At 38.3% G+C, this 16,715-nt stretch overlaps 1 protein-coding gene across 2 annotated transcripts in view; it reads left to right on the top strand.

The window, feature by feature from the left end:
- Positions 1 to 16,715, top strand: part of GLI3 (GLI family zinc finger 3) — a 211,881-nt gene that overhangs the window by 128,888 nt on the left and 66,278 nt on the right. For both annotated transcript variants that reach the window (XM_062569587.1, XM_062569586.1), the window contains exon 6: positions 12,449 to 12,654. In XM_062569587.1, the coding sequence (XP_062425571.1) occupies positions 12,449 to 12,654 (206 nt within the window). The remainder of the gene's footprint in view (positions 1 to 12,448; positions 12,655 to 16,715) is intronic.

The raw sequence follows: 16,715 nt of genomic DNA, 5'->3' as shown, positions 1-16,715 counted from the left end.
ATTGATCCAGGTGGTGGTGTCAGGTGTGGGAGGTTCAGCAACTAGCCTGTGTATTTTATACAAACATAAATTTCTGTACATCTGTATACATTTTTTTACTGCAGGTAATACTTCTAGGTGAGAAATTCTAGCTCAGACTCTCCCTGTTCAGTGGTAGTCACTAGTTCTTGTGAATATCAATTCTGGGCTATCTGCTAATGTTAGTATAGAGATGAGAAGCAAATCCAGTCATACTTCAGCAGACATGATTAATACTAAACCTTCATGTTGCCATTTCTGTCAGGATTGTAGTCCTTTAAAGTTAGATTTTAGTCAAATATTCCCTTCACAACCAAATTTAAGTAGCAAGTGCAATATGAGAGGTGTTCAGTTACTGAATTTGTCTTGTTATTGCCAGCTTGTTTTTATTTTAAACAGCTCAAGATCTTTTTTTAGCATATAAAATCAGAATTGAAACAAAGCTTTCTCTCTTTCCCCCTTTTTCTCCCCAAATCTCTGTTCCATAATATTGTAGATATGACTTAAAGTAGATGTTTGAAATGAAACGTGAGTGATTTGTTTTGTTTCATTTTTGAATTTGGAAAAAGAATGTTTCTTGGCATCACAGAACAGACATTGAAGAGAGTGTTCATTTCAGGTAACATGAGAGGCTTTTCAGGTACTTTGCTAGGATAAAGAATGCCTTCTTTACTATTACCTTAGCAGAAGGAGTTAAGGGAAGAGGAGAAGCTCAAATTTGTTGAAACAATAGTAAGCGTAACATTCTCAAGTACTGGATAGAGAGGGCTTATAAAAATGATCAAAACAACTAAATAAGGAGATAGATACTTGTTTAAGTACTAGAAAAAAACAATTCTCTGAAAATTTCAAAACATTAAATTAGGGTTAGTAGTAGTCCATTAATTGAAAATTTTGTTTTTTAAGAAAACAGAATATTTGTGGAAACTTAGATATCAAGCAGTTGATTTCAAAGTTTGATTTTGCTGCTACCCATCATACCTGTCATGGGAAAAACTTGGCATTAATATAACATGAGATTGGTTGAGATTTAGGACCAGAGTCAACCTCCTCTTTCTGGTCAAGTGATCTCCATGGTGGATATGGTAATCTGGTCCTCACATTGCAGGAGTTGATCCCAGTAAGCAAATTCCAGTTTTTCCGCAGTGAATACTGGTGCACATCAGTAGAAGTGGCTCTTTGCATGCAGGCTGCATCCTATTCTGATCTGAGAATAATAGATAAACCAGAAGTCATTGCAGAAAGTATTTTAACTTTCTTCTTAACTTTGTACCATTTAGATGTTTTTCTTCTTCTTCCACTCATGAATACATGTGTATATATATGTGCACTTTCTCTTCTGTGCGTAACAACTTCAAGGTTATTTTTTAAATACCTTCAGGCATTTTCTGAGTGTTTTTGAACCAGTGCACCATTCACCAGTGTGTTTGCTTGTGCAGAGGTCTTCTCTGATGAGGTGTTTGTCATATGCACCCACTGAAGTTTCAGTGTACTCAGCCATTAGAAAAGCCACTATTTGAGCGTCTTTGTTTTCTTTGTTGAGCTGTTTATTTTGCTTTCTTCCCACACAGTTCCCTGGCCTCACTCTGACAACTGCTTTTCTGCATGAATTACATTCCTCGGGGCCGCAAGTCTCCTAATTCTTCCAGTCGATTTGATTCCTGCCTGTGTGATTAGTCCTCTGCTCCAACACACAGTTGGTCTTTGCCAAGCAAACTGCTTGCTAAGTGCCTTTAACATGAAGACCTAACTACATTTTTTAACCTCATTAGTGTGTAGGGCACTGCTTCATTCCAGCTTAATAACCTGGCCACTATTGAATCATCACTTGCTCTAAAACAGGTTACAGAAAGGTTACCTAAGTTGTCTGGTTTTCTTTTCATATGACTGTGCTTTTGGCAGATAACAGTCAGTGTGTTCAAGCACATGTCCAGTTTTAGCATAAAAATCACTGTTTGAAAGAAAATCCATCAATTCTATTTAAGGTAGATATTCAGTACTGAGCAATTTCGTATTTGTATGTTCAAAAAGATTGCCAGCATCTGTTTTGAAATAGTGACTCAGGTAAATAAACCTATCATAAAATGTGATTTTGAGGGAAAAGAGAACAGAGGGTTTGGGGAACAGATAAAATTCTTAGTTGTTTGAGCTTTATAGGCACAAAGATCCCATCTTACTAGTTTAAAAACAGACTTCTGCTGTAACTCTGGATTTACACCAATGTAACCATGGTCTGCATTGGTTCAGTTTGTTCTGTGGGATCGATTTTTAGTTGAACATCTAATCACTGAAATTTAAATTTCAGATGCAATTGCCTGTAAATTTGAATGCAAAAGATATTACAGGACTTCCTTGTAAATACACTAGAAAAATAAAAGTTTCCTAAGGAGATAGTGTCACCAGAGGATAGGGTAAAAAAAGCAGGCATTGGGTCACATGCCACTTGTGATGGTGCATTTGTGCAGTTGCATAGCAGAGCCACTCAGAGGATGAGACTTCATGATTAATGGTGTTTATTCTTGACAGAAGCCTCCTTTATTTATCTGCAATACAGTTTAGTGATTTTATCAGTCACCTGAATGAAAAATATTCAGTCATACCAATATTGCAGTGTAAATTGAGTAGAGTCACTTTTTATTATATCTTTCAGCCTTATCATCTGCACAGTAATTTTCTAGCAGGGGTTTGATATAGAAAGGCTGGATTTAGCTGTACTTGACACAAAGCCTCTTCAATTTCCCCTAAAAGTTCAGGCTACTCTTAGAAATGTGTGTGTGTGTGTGTGTGTGTGTGTGTATAAAACCCTCTTATCCAAGCAATTTCAGGATTTGAAAGAATAAAGATAAAATGCACAAACCTGGATGTGAGAAATGTTGTTAATATGAAAACATCTAATAGCTCTGAAGCCACTGGTGAAATGCTCTTTAGTGTTTAAGCTTGTGGCTTAGTGCAGTTCTTTTTGCATGGCTACGTAGTCTGACTTTCTTCTAATCAATCATCATCCAACTCCAATCAGCATACAGGCAGAGCCTATCGTTCATCCTGGGTGTAATTTCAGAGTTGAAGACTATAATGGCCACATACAGCACATTAGTCACTGCGATAACAGCTAGTGGCACTCCTGAGGAAGGGGGAGGATGGGGGAGAAGGGGAATAAAATTCTTCTCATTCTCACAGTGCATTAGTGAAATAGGAGCAAATGTTAAACAAATGTTTATTCAATTAGCTGACTTAACAGCATTAAGTGTGAGAAAGCTGGTGACACTCCTTTGACATGCTCTTTTGGAGGAGGAGAGGAAAGGGAAAGGGAAGGAAGAAAGGGGAAACAGAATGCAGACAGGATTTATGTATGTCCACATATTCATATGATGGTGTCTCTGTGGTTAAACACTTCAAGAGATGGCAGACCCTGCCTGTAACCAAGAGAAGGCTGAAATTTGAATAGCAAAAGGGAATACCTCCACAGCATTGAAAGAGGATTGTAGAGCACAGAAGTTTGCTATAGGAATGTGAATGGTAATTTCACTGTCCAAACTGTTATTAATAACAACAGATAATTAGTATGCTGTAGACCTTTTAGATTTTTCTGTGGCATTTTGTCCTACAATATAGTTTAAAGATGGAATGGTATATGGGACTCCATGTCATTCTGTCTGCTGAAGGGTAGCAGCACTTTTCCTGAGCTTATTCAACATTTTCTTCTAGCATGAGTATAATTTATACTAATGATTAAGAGTTGTGTATCAAATATAATATTGATGCATTATCCTTGATATACTGATGACAACAAGTCAATTGTCTTGGAACCAGTTGAAGAGAGGGGAAGAAAAATTTACCAGCACTTATATTGGGATATGCTGTGTAGGTATAGGATCTATCTGCAGTTCATAGAAGTCGTTGTGAACTGAGTGAAGTAAGGCTCTACCAGAAACAACCCATGGAAATCACAACATATTCTTTTATAGCATTAGTTTTATTTACTGTTTACTGTAATGTCTAACAGCTCTGTTTAGGATCAGAGCTCTGTTGAGTGCTTTGCAAATATAAGGAGCTCTTCCAGGAAAAGCTTACATCAAACTGTTTTGGCAAATGAACACTGATGAATCTCGCTGTGATGATTTTAGGTGTTACCAGCTCCCACTGTTTTCCTCAGCCATTCTCTGAAGATTATCTGTTGTCCCTCAGCAGGGTCAGAATGTGTTCCTTTGCCCTATTTACAGTTTGGTAACTCTGCTGCAGCTCGTCCAAATTGGGCTGTCAGAATTTGCCCTGAAATGGTTAGAGGCAGAGACCTGCTGCCTATGCTATAGGGGGACAGTAATTGTTGAGAGGGGCATCAGCTTCACAGCCCCTGCAAAATTTGCAAGAAGATGTCTGTTAGATGCCTAGAAGGCAAGTGGCAATTGAAGGGAGTAGTTACAACCAGTTACAAATTGTCAGGTAAATCCATATAGTCCTTCCCCTAGTTGCTAGTTTCTTTTCAGCATTGCTGAGAAGGATTTGAAAGAAGAAGAGGCAGTGATCTGAAGGGCCTGTCAAGCTGGGACATCCTATAAGCGAAAGCCCACTAGAAGGTGTTTCAGAGATGTGTTGGGAGGCAGGTGACAAGCTGTTGGCAGAATGTAAGGAACAAAAAAAGTAGAAGCAGGTTATTATGGTTACTATGTGTCACCATTATGAGAGGGTGAAAGTAAGAATCCTGATCTTGATTTGGAGAAATATTGAGAGACAGTACATCGTTTTCTATGTGTTGTGCCAGAAAAAAAAAAATCTTCATATGTTATTTAAGGAACACATGGCAAGACTTTGAGTCAAGACTTGTATAATTAAGAAATGACTATATTTTGACTCAGTGGCATCTGAAGCAGCAGTTGCCTACTGTAGTCAATACAGAGCAGAGGTGTTACTTTGGGATGAAATTCACCATGTTACACCTGACCTGGTGTGCCCAAAATATTAAATAATGAATAAATATTCACTGTTTATTACAGTGTAACCTCTTCTTAAATGAATCAACAAATTTGTGGTTGGGCTATTTTTATGGAGCAGCAGAGAAAGTATGTAAGAAGTTGGATCTGCTTTCAGGCAGTTCATCAGTTGAAAAATAGGAATACAGTCACTGACTAAGAATTTGGTGCACTGATTAATGTAACCAATTTTTAACTGTAACTGCATGATGTTAACACTTCCCAAAGAAGGAAAGGTGAACCAGAGTAATATTCTTTTGCTGTGGGTAATCAGCTAATCATCTTGCATAATTTCCAGCAGCATGAACATTCCTTATACAGTTACTTGTATCCTTTTCTCTTCAATGGTACGTTTTAACTTTATGAAGGAGAATCACCTTACTCTAACTCTTAAGTGAGCTTATTTGTATATTTTATGAATTTGCATTCCAGAAGTGCACACATTTTGTAAGGTATAATTGCTGTCTCAACAAGAAAATATTATTAGAATAATATCTCTTAGTTTGACTTTTCCAAAATGCTTTACTACAGTTTTACAGATGGGAATACAGCAGAAGAAGTCAACAGACTTGGCCAAGGTTGCACAGCAGATAAGTGATGGAACTGAGTTAGAGCTTGTGTATCTTAAATCCTGATCTAGGTCCTTTTATATGTAAATTACATATTCTCTGACCCATTCATTTATCTACATATACCTACTGAATGGAAGGTAGTTACAAAATATGATTCTACGACTTTGTCTTGGATTGAAGCTATTGAATTGCTTCCCTATATTGACTACAGTTCTAGGATGAATTTTGGAGAAAAAGCAAGCAAAATACCGATGAATTGTTAAGAGCATGGAAAGGGCTATAGGAAATCAAGGTTCTTTCTCATATTAGGACTTACATGACTTACCGTGTTTTCCCTCTTCTTCATTTACCCCATTAAGGAAATACAGATAACAATGCTTACCTTTTGTAGCATTTGGAGCTCTTTCTCATGAGAAGTGCTCTAACATTTCCATGTATTCAATTAATTGCAATTCTTAAAGCATTATAAATCATTTGTTTAGTTTTTCTGATTCCAGAAATGCAACAGAACAGTTTTGAAGCAGTGAGTGATTTTTTTTAATGAAAAATTTTAATTAAGAGAATGGACTGCTTCTTTTGGGACATGATTTCTTAAAAAGTTTAAATGTGGAAAGGTATTACTATTACAGATTTCTCATATATTTATGTTTCTCATTGTTTACAAATTCAACTAGATGTGCAAAGAGAAAAGGAGGTGAGAGCTGTGGGACACCATTTTAAAAACAGTCGGTGCTGGCCTAACCCTCGTTGTATTAAAATGAATGGAAATTTTACAGGTGGCTCTCAACAGACTAGAATTAGCTCAGCATTTTATGTTTATGAAGATCACTTAAAGACTTTTATCAGTTAAATTGGTGGAAAATTTGCCATTGATTCCAGGTTATATAGGGCTGAGCCCTAAAATAGCTACTAAAGATTTTGAGAAGCTGGATGATTATTTGACTTGTTATTTTCTTGTATTGTTCAGGTGTATAAATTGCTGCCTAATCCTGTTTTAAACACCTGCAACCATGTATTTGCTTGTAACTCTGAGGAATAATTTGATCATTTCAGCTAATCACAACTATCAGAATTGTTCTCACTTGTATTTTCATGATCAAACTCTACTTTCTTGGAATTGAGTTCTCTTAATAAGAAAACATTTATTAGCCAGTTATTGACTGCTTGTGCCAAAGGGTCAATCTATACACACCACTGTAGTATTAAGCAAACAGTCATTTAACGTGGGAGGTACTACAAAAGGAATTCAGCTGTATGCTTTGGAGTAGGACTGTCTAAGTAATAAGAAAGTACTTATTGTTAGTTCATCCTCCAGGATCTACTAGAGATAAAATAGAATACTAGAAATAAAAGCATTAATGTTTTTAGGGTAACCTTCGGAAGATTATTCCAGGAAAAAAAGAAAAGCAGTTTAATGAGCTTAACATTCTCCAAGCAGCACTGAATTGAACAGAGATCAGAGAAACAGCATGGATATCGTTGGTATGAGAGTTATGCCATCAATGCTTGCTCCAGCATTGAATAACGTACTGTTAAATGATTAAATATCGAGGTTTGAACTTTGACACTTTCATAATATACCAAGATGGATGAAAAGGCAATAATAAATTAGGTTACGTTACAATTTTTCATCCCACTTCGTTGACAAGCTTTGTTCTGTGAGATAGATTATTGTTCCATCTGTAACCTCAGCTCAGTGTCATATTTACAATGTTATAGTTAAGGATCACTTGCTGTTTTCAATATAAATGTATTTTTCAACAGATTCATTAAAAAGCCATTTAAAAATTTATCACGACAAAACTTGGCATTAAAATTTCTAGTCCTGGAGTTATAGTTTCCGCTAAAATCAGGAAATGCTTAAATCACCATGATTTTCTTTTAAAGATAGGTTGTGCTTAAAAGAGATTTTTGGCTAAGCACAGCTTACAGCGATTTGGAAGCCATTTATGACAGATCACTTCTCCGACACTAAATCAACCTCAGAATTTTGATCCAGATTTTCCTACGATACAGCTCTTTGCAGCTGTCCTGAGTGGCTTTAAATTGGCTTTAAATTTAGAGAACACTGCTGTTGTAGGAGCTCTCTGACAAGGGTGGAGGTAGCATTATGTCTCTGGACCCACTATACTTTTCTCAGTTGCATGAGAGACAGAAACAAGCCTTAATTGCCCTGGCCAGCCTCACCTGGGACCTCCACCCACATCCTCTGCCCCGGACACTCACTTAAGCTCAGTCCTGGTCTGAGCTGTGTTGTAGGTGTATCTGTCTCTAGCCCTGCCTCTTGATAAGATAGGCCCTAGATGGGTCCTGGGGTGGACCTATGCAGTTGATAGCTGCTCCCCTGGATGGGCTCATCAGATCGATGTTGCGGTCCTGTCTTTGGTGCTGTCTCCTGGATGGACTTTGGACCCATGTTGTAGTGTTGTCTCCAGTCCTGTCTCTGGCCACGTTACCTTTTGCTCCTGACTGGAGCCCTTGGACATAGTTCATTACTTTGCCTTGTTTTGGATATTCTTGTCTTTATGAAGAGTTTATCCATTGCAACAGTAAGCAATACAACTAAATATTGTAAGCAATACAACTAAGTAAGTGGCACACCATTTAGAGCAGTAGTGAGTGAAATCTTACACATAGCTCGTCTGTAGTTCGGTAGTAGCAAAAAAAAAAAAAAAAAAAAAAAGTCTTTAACAGCAACTTTCTGTATTTTGATTTGCCATGGTTGAATTTGCAGCTGCTGAACTGATAAGACTACATGAATTTTGAGTACTGCGTTTGGGCACCTCTGTAACATTCATCAAGCAAAATGTCATGACTAATAGGCAAAAATGCACTTGTTTTTTGCCCTTATACTGATCTCACTGCCTTGGCACATGTGTGCCATTCTTCTGCTGAATACTTTAGACGCTCCAGAGTGGAGAGTCTGGAGGGGGAGAGGTTGGCAGACTGGCGATGAGGTAGGTAGTAGTAAGTCCTTTCATTTACAGTATTTTGTCACCTTAATGATAACAAGGAAGGGGGTCTGGACAGAAAGGAGGGCATGTGGTGGACAGTGTGCTTCCGTAGTGGAAGCACAACACTGCTATAGTAATGATTCTTTATATCTTTAGCAGTTAATTAGAGAACTTCTTTTTCCCCAAGACCGGTCTACAGGTGGTTTCCAGAGGAGAGAGAAGGCACCTTCACAGGCCTGTTGTCTGCAGCGTTTCTGTTGTATCAGAGGTGTAGATGTAATCAAGGTTACTGAAGAGAATAATAAAATCAGCTTACAGGGCCATTATAGAAGTTGCAGTGATAAAACACAGCCTTATGATCATGTCCAACTTCAAAGAACTACGGAAAGTATAATAGGCTATGTATTAAATTTGAGTTGCCAGGATCTCTGGAGGTAGACACAGAGGTCTTGATTCAGAAAAGAACTTGCATCTCCTCACTTCCCTCTTTGAAGTAAACCATAGCACTTTAAATACATTGTTGAACGGGAATAGAATTGCCACATGTGTGAGATACTAAGCGCTTACAGAACTTCACTGGGTCATGGCCCAAATGCAGCAGTAATGATTTGCTACAGGGAAACAGATTCAGTAGATGATGAGCTGGGCACTTTTTTCCCAAGGAAAAGTACTGAACTCACTGTTTTTGGTATGTGTACAGGAGATGGTGCAGAACAAGTTCCACACTCAAATGACAAAGAAAGGCAAAGCTGAAAATAACTGTAACTGGTCCTGAGTTTACAAATGAAGCATAAAGTTTCAAGCAATATCATTGAAAGTATACCTGCCTTTTCTTCTGCTGAAGTCTCATTGTGTCCCATGAAGTAGCCTCAGACCCAATACAGAGCAGCATGTGCCAAGGCTAGCGATGAAGTATGTGTGAGGTCAAAATTCCGGTGGGGATTGCCACCCTTTTCTGGTAGTCTGATTATCACTAAGTAAGTGTCTGCAGAACTGATCCTGTTTTTTATTATTTATCTGTTATTTACAAAGGACAAAAGTCATCCTTTATTATTACACAAAGCACACAGTGCTGGAAAACAACAGCTAATAGTAAGTGTGTTTGGTTGTGCCATTTCTAAAGGTCACTTTTTGTCTAAAGAAGGGAGTTAAACAAATATGAATACAAAACAATACATTCTAAAGATGCATTTGTGAAATTTTTCATGGGAGGGAAAGAAGGGAAGAATATGCAACATTTATTGGAATAAGTCAGGAGAGCTCAGACAGTGGGTACTGAAAGCAGATGAAGGAAGGAGGGAAGATGGGACTGCTGTGAAAGGGGGGTCCAGAAACAGGGTAATGAGGCAAGTACAGGCTGGAAGTGAGTGAGAAGTTAGCAGCCTGTTAAAATCAGGCACTGGAGAGATTAGCAGACATCAGAGTGCAGAGCTGGGAATTTTATATGGAATCTGATGACTTCTTATTTCTGCCTCAGATAACACTGCTTATATACCTGCTGTTGATTGATGTTACCCAGATTGGCGTCCTTTCTTTACTGTCCTCAGAAAACTGTGAGGACCTCAGAGGAGTGGAGAGAGAGCAAGAAGCAAAACTGGGGAGGAAGAGAAACAGTTGAGTCCCAGTGTCCTTGAATGGCTCCCATTGGATCTGGAGGGAGAAGCTGACAGCCTAGCTCTTAATCTTGTTCCTGCTGCTGCATTTGGCTGTTGGCCAGGTGGAGAGTGAATCATTGAGAATAATGTAGACTTTCAGCTTTCTTGCAAAATCTGTTAATTTTTTTGTTCGATATGCACCGGATAATATCAGGGCTCTTGCCCCCATTCTGTTTGGGTTTCTAACTGTTTTTGAGCTGGGATTACATTAGAAAAAAATAGTTCGTAAAATGATGTTGTGAGCTTCCAAACTTAGTTTCTTCATTACTGATGTATTAAATTTTCTCAATCTAACCAATCAAACTAGTATATTTTTCTTACTGTGGGGATAGGAAATTTATCCTGTAATGTGATATCCAGCTGTGGTATTTTTGCTTCTTACATCACCACAAGCTTTCAGGATTCTGCATTCCACACTTCGTCTGACAGGGAACCGCAAGGCTAGTTAATTCCTCGTGGCTGTTCAGGTTTTACAGTGCCAACAGGAATAAAACTTTGTTTCAGCTGTAAAACAAAGATGCTTCAAAAACACTAAGAGTAAAGGTGCTTTGAGGAAAGCAGATGCCTGTTTTGCACAGTGATGTAAAACCACTTCTGATTTCTGGTTCTAAGTGCATTTTAAACACACTGAATGCTTATTGGTAACTGGCTAGGTTTCTTGTGGATAATTTGCTCGAGTGTCAAAGAGGTGATTTTGTTGCCAGCATCTGTTGTTAACACACACAGAATGCAGCTGTGTAACAAACTCTGAAAGTAGGAGGTATTTTCATATGTGTAAGGCTAAACAGGCTTACCTTGCAGAAAGCCTTATGAGGGCAAGAAAGACACTAAAGCCAAATAAGGAAGGGAGGGGAATAGAGGGAGAAAAGCATAGCTGGAAAAATCTTTATTCCCCAGATTTTATGAGGCCTCATGGATTTTGTTCCAGGGAAGCTGGTGTCCTGTTAGGAATGCATAACTTTGATCTTTGTCCTACTCATACATTAGTGTTTCCGAGCCGATAGCAGGGCAGAATTAGCTCTTACATCAGATTATGTTCTGTTAGCCTTTTAGGTGATGACAACTATCCCCATTGATTGTGGTATGTGTATGTTAAAAGAAAAAAAAAACATTTCTTGTTTTATTATTCTTTGTAAGCCAGCAGCATCAAAGGAACAGGCTGCCCTCACTGCTCTCACAGCTGCTGCCTGTGTCTGTGCTGCATATATGCTAAATTATTTGGAAAAACAGGGACAAAAAGGCATTTAGTTTGGGTCAACCAGTTGGACTACAGCAAATGCATGACAGGCTTAATCATTGTCTTTTGCCAAAGAGCAGGTTGGCAAGGGCAGGCACTCCAACCCCTTCTGATGAAATTTGGACTCTCCAATGCCTTTGGAGCCTGACTACTGTGATAGAAGGTTTTCCACACAGGGGCCCAGGCGTTGTCATATCATCCAGGTGGGATGATGAGGTGTTGCAACAGATTATTTGTCCTTTATCAGCTGTGAGTGAACTCAGGCTTCTGGCTTGGTTCATCACAGCTTCATATATGTAGTGTGAGAAGGCAACAGAGCGCTCTCCTTTTCTAAGAGTGCTGTAGGTAATTACTGTGATCTTGCAGAAGGCATCGGTCTCTGGAATCACTCCATGAACAAACATATGGGGCAATCTTTGTTCCTTTGCACCAAGATTTTGGTATCTTTCATGGGAAGAGACATCAACAAAAAAAAACTTCAAAAGGCCTAGCTGTCTAAATGGCTTACAAACTTCGGGTTTTTTGAAATTATTTCCATATAAATATGTAATCTTGCACTTCCAGGAAGGGTAAGTTGGCCAACCAGGGGAGTAGGCACAGCGTAACTCTCACAGCTTTTTTTTTCCAGTAGTCATGTGGTTTTGAAGTCATAAGTCATTCAGCATTTCAGTATGCATTCCAAAGCAGCAGCAATAATTAATATGTGGTGTACGAGGTGCATATTTCACACTAACTAAAGTCATTTTCTGCTGAACTCCATGGGGAAAGGGTATTGAGGAATGTAAAGTTTAAACCAAAAATAAGCTCATGTTAAAACTGGTCAGAGAAATGTTGCTTATAATGGGTATAGGAAAGAATTCATTTCCTATTCATTTTCTCTCCAGGCAGTTGAAGCTGGTGGAAGTTATTACATGTGCAACCCAGTTGTTATTTTTTGAGAAATGAATGTATGTTACCTTTAAACTATTTTTCCTTCTGTGGTTGTGATCTCAATCATATCAATAACCTCTCTGTTTTTGTTTTTCTTTCTTTCTCTTTCTTCCAGGCCTTCTGCCTTATCTAGTAGCCCGACATACTCAGATCTTCCGTTCATTAGAATTTCCCCACACAGAAACCCTGCTGCAACATCAGAATCTCCCTTCAGCCCTCCTCATCCTTACATTAACCCGTACATGGACTATATCCGGTCACTGCACAGCAGCCCATCTCTGTCCATGATCTCAGCAGCCCGCGGACTCAGCCCAACAGACGGTGGGTTAAGACAGGCTTCCTGTTTTCTGTCATTGTAGCAACTTAAGTTATATTAATCTTGTCAACATTTTTCCCCCTCATTCAAAGCAGCTTCAGCAGGTTTGTCAGACATATTCATTATGTCATAAATGTTTCAATACTTCATCGGCTTATCATGGCTCATTTGTACCTTTCACAAATGTTGAAACTTAGGGGGAGAAAAAAAGCCTTGGCTCATTCAGAATTTAAGCGGGAAGGGTAGAATATGTCTTGTGCTACATCTTTTGTTTGTGAAGCTATCTTTGGGTGTGATTCTGATCTTTTAGGAAATGAGCAGTATCTGCACTGACTCAAACCAGATTCCTCATGAGAGTAAATCAGTCATACCATGGAGTTCCTCATGTGGGAAAGACTTTTTAATTAAAATACTATTTTTGAAGTACTGCAAGCTTCTACTAACTCTGTAAATTTGGTCAGTAGTTCCGTTTAAGTTTTATAGATCTATTTCAGTTTATCCCATGCAATCATATGGCCAAATGAAATGACAGTAATGTAAAAGAAGTGGCTGGTGATCGGGATTAGCCCTTTTAGTTAAAATGACAGGCAGTACTTGAAGCTGATACTTCAGGTCTTGATGTGACCATGACTATTACTTTCCAGGTTATTTGAAAACAAGTTAACCTCTGCAATAACTCTTACTGTTACTCTGGCACATTTCCTATTCATTTCTGTGGGAATTTTCCCTAAGTGAGCAATGAATAGAGTTGCAAATGGGTAGGTTTTTCAATGACACGGTGGTCTGACATTTCAAAATTGTAGTATTTGTTGAAAAGGCAAAACATAGCAGATTAGCAAATAAGTATGTAGGGAAGATATTAAACTATTGTTTTAACTGCAAGAAAGATCTTTCTAATGTATGCAGGAACTTACAAAACAGAGGCAAACTGTCTTTAGCTGAATTTGAAAAATGAGCAGTGCACCCTATCCAAATGGATAACTAATTAATCCTCACTTATAAGAACATATACCTTTACAGTTAATCCATTAGTTATGGGCACATACTCTTATGAGAATAAATTTTAATAACCTATTGTCAGTCAAGGTATATGGCATGCACATAGGACTTTGCTAGCAGCACTCTGGATGTTGTATGAATCCTAGCTAATTCCACCTTTTTATTTTAGTCAAAATGTTTTTTAAAAAGTATGATAAATATCTTTAAGGAACAATCTGGTCAGAAATGCACCTTTTGACTCAGGGAATGTTTTGATATGAAATAAGCATGATATAGTATTATTACATATATTGCGAAAATTCTTGAAGTATAAATATAGGCTTTTTACATTAACATGTATAAGTTCCTGGTCTCATTTACCCAAGGCTCAATTCACTTTCATAAGAGTAGGCATATAGGGCCGTTTGAGATACCCTGTGGTATCAGACCTGGCATCCATCTAACACTCCAGGAAGACATGGGTCTCCGAGAGGTTCTTTGCCATATTTGGCAAGCCAGTAGTAATAACTCAGAAACTCTGGTATTTCTCACTTTCAGTTCCAGATTCAGACACTTAAATTTAGGTGTCTACAGTATAGACATCTACCTGTGACCTTCGTATGTTGTTTTGCTCATATAGGCAGGAGAGATCTAGTCATTGCAGTCAGTGGAGCCTTAGAGAATAATTCAGTTTGCCCTAATGTAGGGCACCCATGTTTTGCCATCTGAATCTGGAGCTCAGTCATACTTACAGTGCTGTTAAGATTCATCTGCTACATATTAACAGTTTGGTGTTAATTCAGGCCTATGAAATGTCTTGACTCCAGCTGCCGCCTCAGAAAGGCAGTTTTCTTCTATAAGGCCTGTCTCATATCTGCTAGCCTCATGTAGATATCTTGGATGCTCAGGGCCCTCAGATGGTGCTAGACACTTACGTGTGGACAACACAGCTGAGCACGCTCTGTCTTAATGAGTAATTGCTCATCCCCAGAGCCTTGGTGGCTGACTAAATACACAGCCTTAGCCTTTCATAAATGCAAGCTAAACTTAGTAGCTTTAACTTCCTTCAGTGAGTTTTAAACAAATATGTGTTACCTCATGTTTTCTCTAGGCTCACAGCTCATCTGTGATCAGTTACTGCAGCCCAGGTGTTGTGCAGCAATTGATGAGTATACAGTAACTTAGCTGTGTGTCCAAAGCCATGGAGATGTTTCAGTAAAACAACTTGCTTATTGAAAAGCTGTTAAATTTGTTCTCTGAACAAATTTAGTAGTAGTTTGTTTTGTTTGTCAGTCAGGCATACAATAAAATGACTTTTCTTCAGATGTAGGTTCCTAGGATCAGACCACAATGTCTCACATGTGATGACAGTCTAAACCATGCTTTGGGTGTTATTAGAATGCAAATAATAAGAAAGTGTGATTTAAAGCAGGACATGCATGTAGTGTGCTAGTGGCATAATAGACACATTAAGTTACCATTTGAAATTTGAAGAATTGTAGGTTGTTACTGTTCTTCTGAAAGTCCTAGTGAGATTTCTCTGGTTACCCTAATTGCTTTAGGCCAGTTAGATAATTAGGTCAATGTACTATTGGGCTCAGTCTGTAGGCTCACAGATCTGGGGATGGCCAGGAGCCAAAACAATCTGTAACATAACTAAGAAAAGTTTCATGTTCACTAAAAGTCTTGCCAGCTATAATTAATGACTGCCACAGCAGCAGTAGTGGTGGAATGTGTTGTATCTTACCACTCGACTTTACCAACCGAATGAGTGGCCTGCCTATGGCCAAGGATTCCTCTGAATAACACACAGCCTCAGCGGTAAGATGAAGGATTGAACTCATTGTTTTTGGTATATGTAGAGCAGAGTGCTCACATGAAGCTCACCAGTGCCTGCAAATGCAGAGGCGCATAAGGAAGTTCTCCTCTTGTGCAAAAACAGGAGCAAAGCTGAACCTACCCCAAAATAAATGGGAAAATTCAAGATTGCCAGCCTTCCTCTAAAGTACTTGTTTCAGTGCAAAGGGAAGTGGTTCTCTTCTTCCTGATACAGTCCCTAAGATATCCACTGGTAAATTGAAGTGTATGACTACCTTTATTAAATACCTTTTTTTTTTTCCTGATATATTTGGACGGCCCTCCATCCATTCATGTGGACACGTGTATGTTTTTATATGTGTGTTTCTCTCCCTGTATGTATCTATAAAATTCAGTGATTATCACAGCTATACCCTGTTTACCCTTCATTTACTCTTCATGCAATACATCATTTAGTTGGCTGATTTTTTATGTTTGAAGAAGGTAATAAGGAATGGTCTTTAAAGAACACCAGAGCATTTCTCACATATGGAACATTTAGTAATGTAGTTATGTGCTCACTGTGTGTTTTCTGCAGCAGTTCATTTTCAAGTTTTCAGCCAATGTTATTGTTAGTTAACCCAGACACTTATGTCAGAAAGCTTAGGAAGTATTTTAAGTGTGTCTGGAAAGATACGGTGGTAGCCTATTACTGAAGAACTTTAAAATCGGGGATACGGTATGATGAGTTACTCTTTTTTAAATTTGGATTGTATATTTTTCTTGATGCTTCACAGAAAGTGACAGTGGCTGAAATGGATTATATTTAATTTAGAGGTCAGTTTGTAATCTGGAAAAAAACCTCAACAACTTCTAATTTATCTGAGCTCGGTCTTAATGCCATTCCTGTTCAATGTCCCTTTATATTTTTGAACCTTTCTGAAAGTTTGTTTTTTAAATAATAAAACATATTTTGCATTGTTATATTTAACATTACAACATTAAAAGCACTTTCTTCCATTTTTGGGAGTAAAAATAAAGACTGTGCTTTAGAAATGCTGTTGCTCAATAAACTTGTGGAACAAGTAGAAAGCAGAGAGGAGGACTACTCAACTTCAGGTCACATGGTAAGACTGGGTCAGAATCAAGAGTGGAGCCCAACTTATTTGATAAGTAGCTTTCACACAAGCCTGTGCAATGACCCTCTACCTTCTCTAGCATGTGAAGCCTGCTATATTAAATATTAAGTTTTCCTGTTTGTCTAGTGTTGCCCACGAGTTAACGGCACACT

This window comes from Rhea pennata, chromosome 2 (genome assembly GCF_028389875.1).
Source record: "Rhea pennata isolate bPtePen1 chromosome 2, bPtePen1.pri, whole genome shotgun sequence".
Taxonomy (NCBI): Eukaryota; Metazoa; Chordata; class Aves; order Rheiformes; family Rheidae; genus Rhea; species Rhea pennata.
The sequence above is the reverse complement of the archived record's forward strand: the minus strand, read 5'-3'. Positions and strand labels throughout refer to the sequence as shown.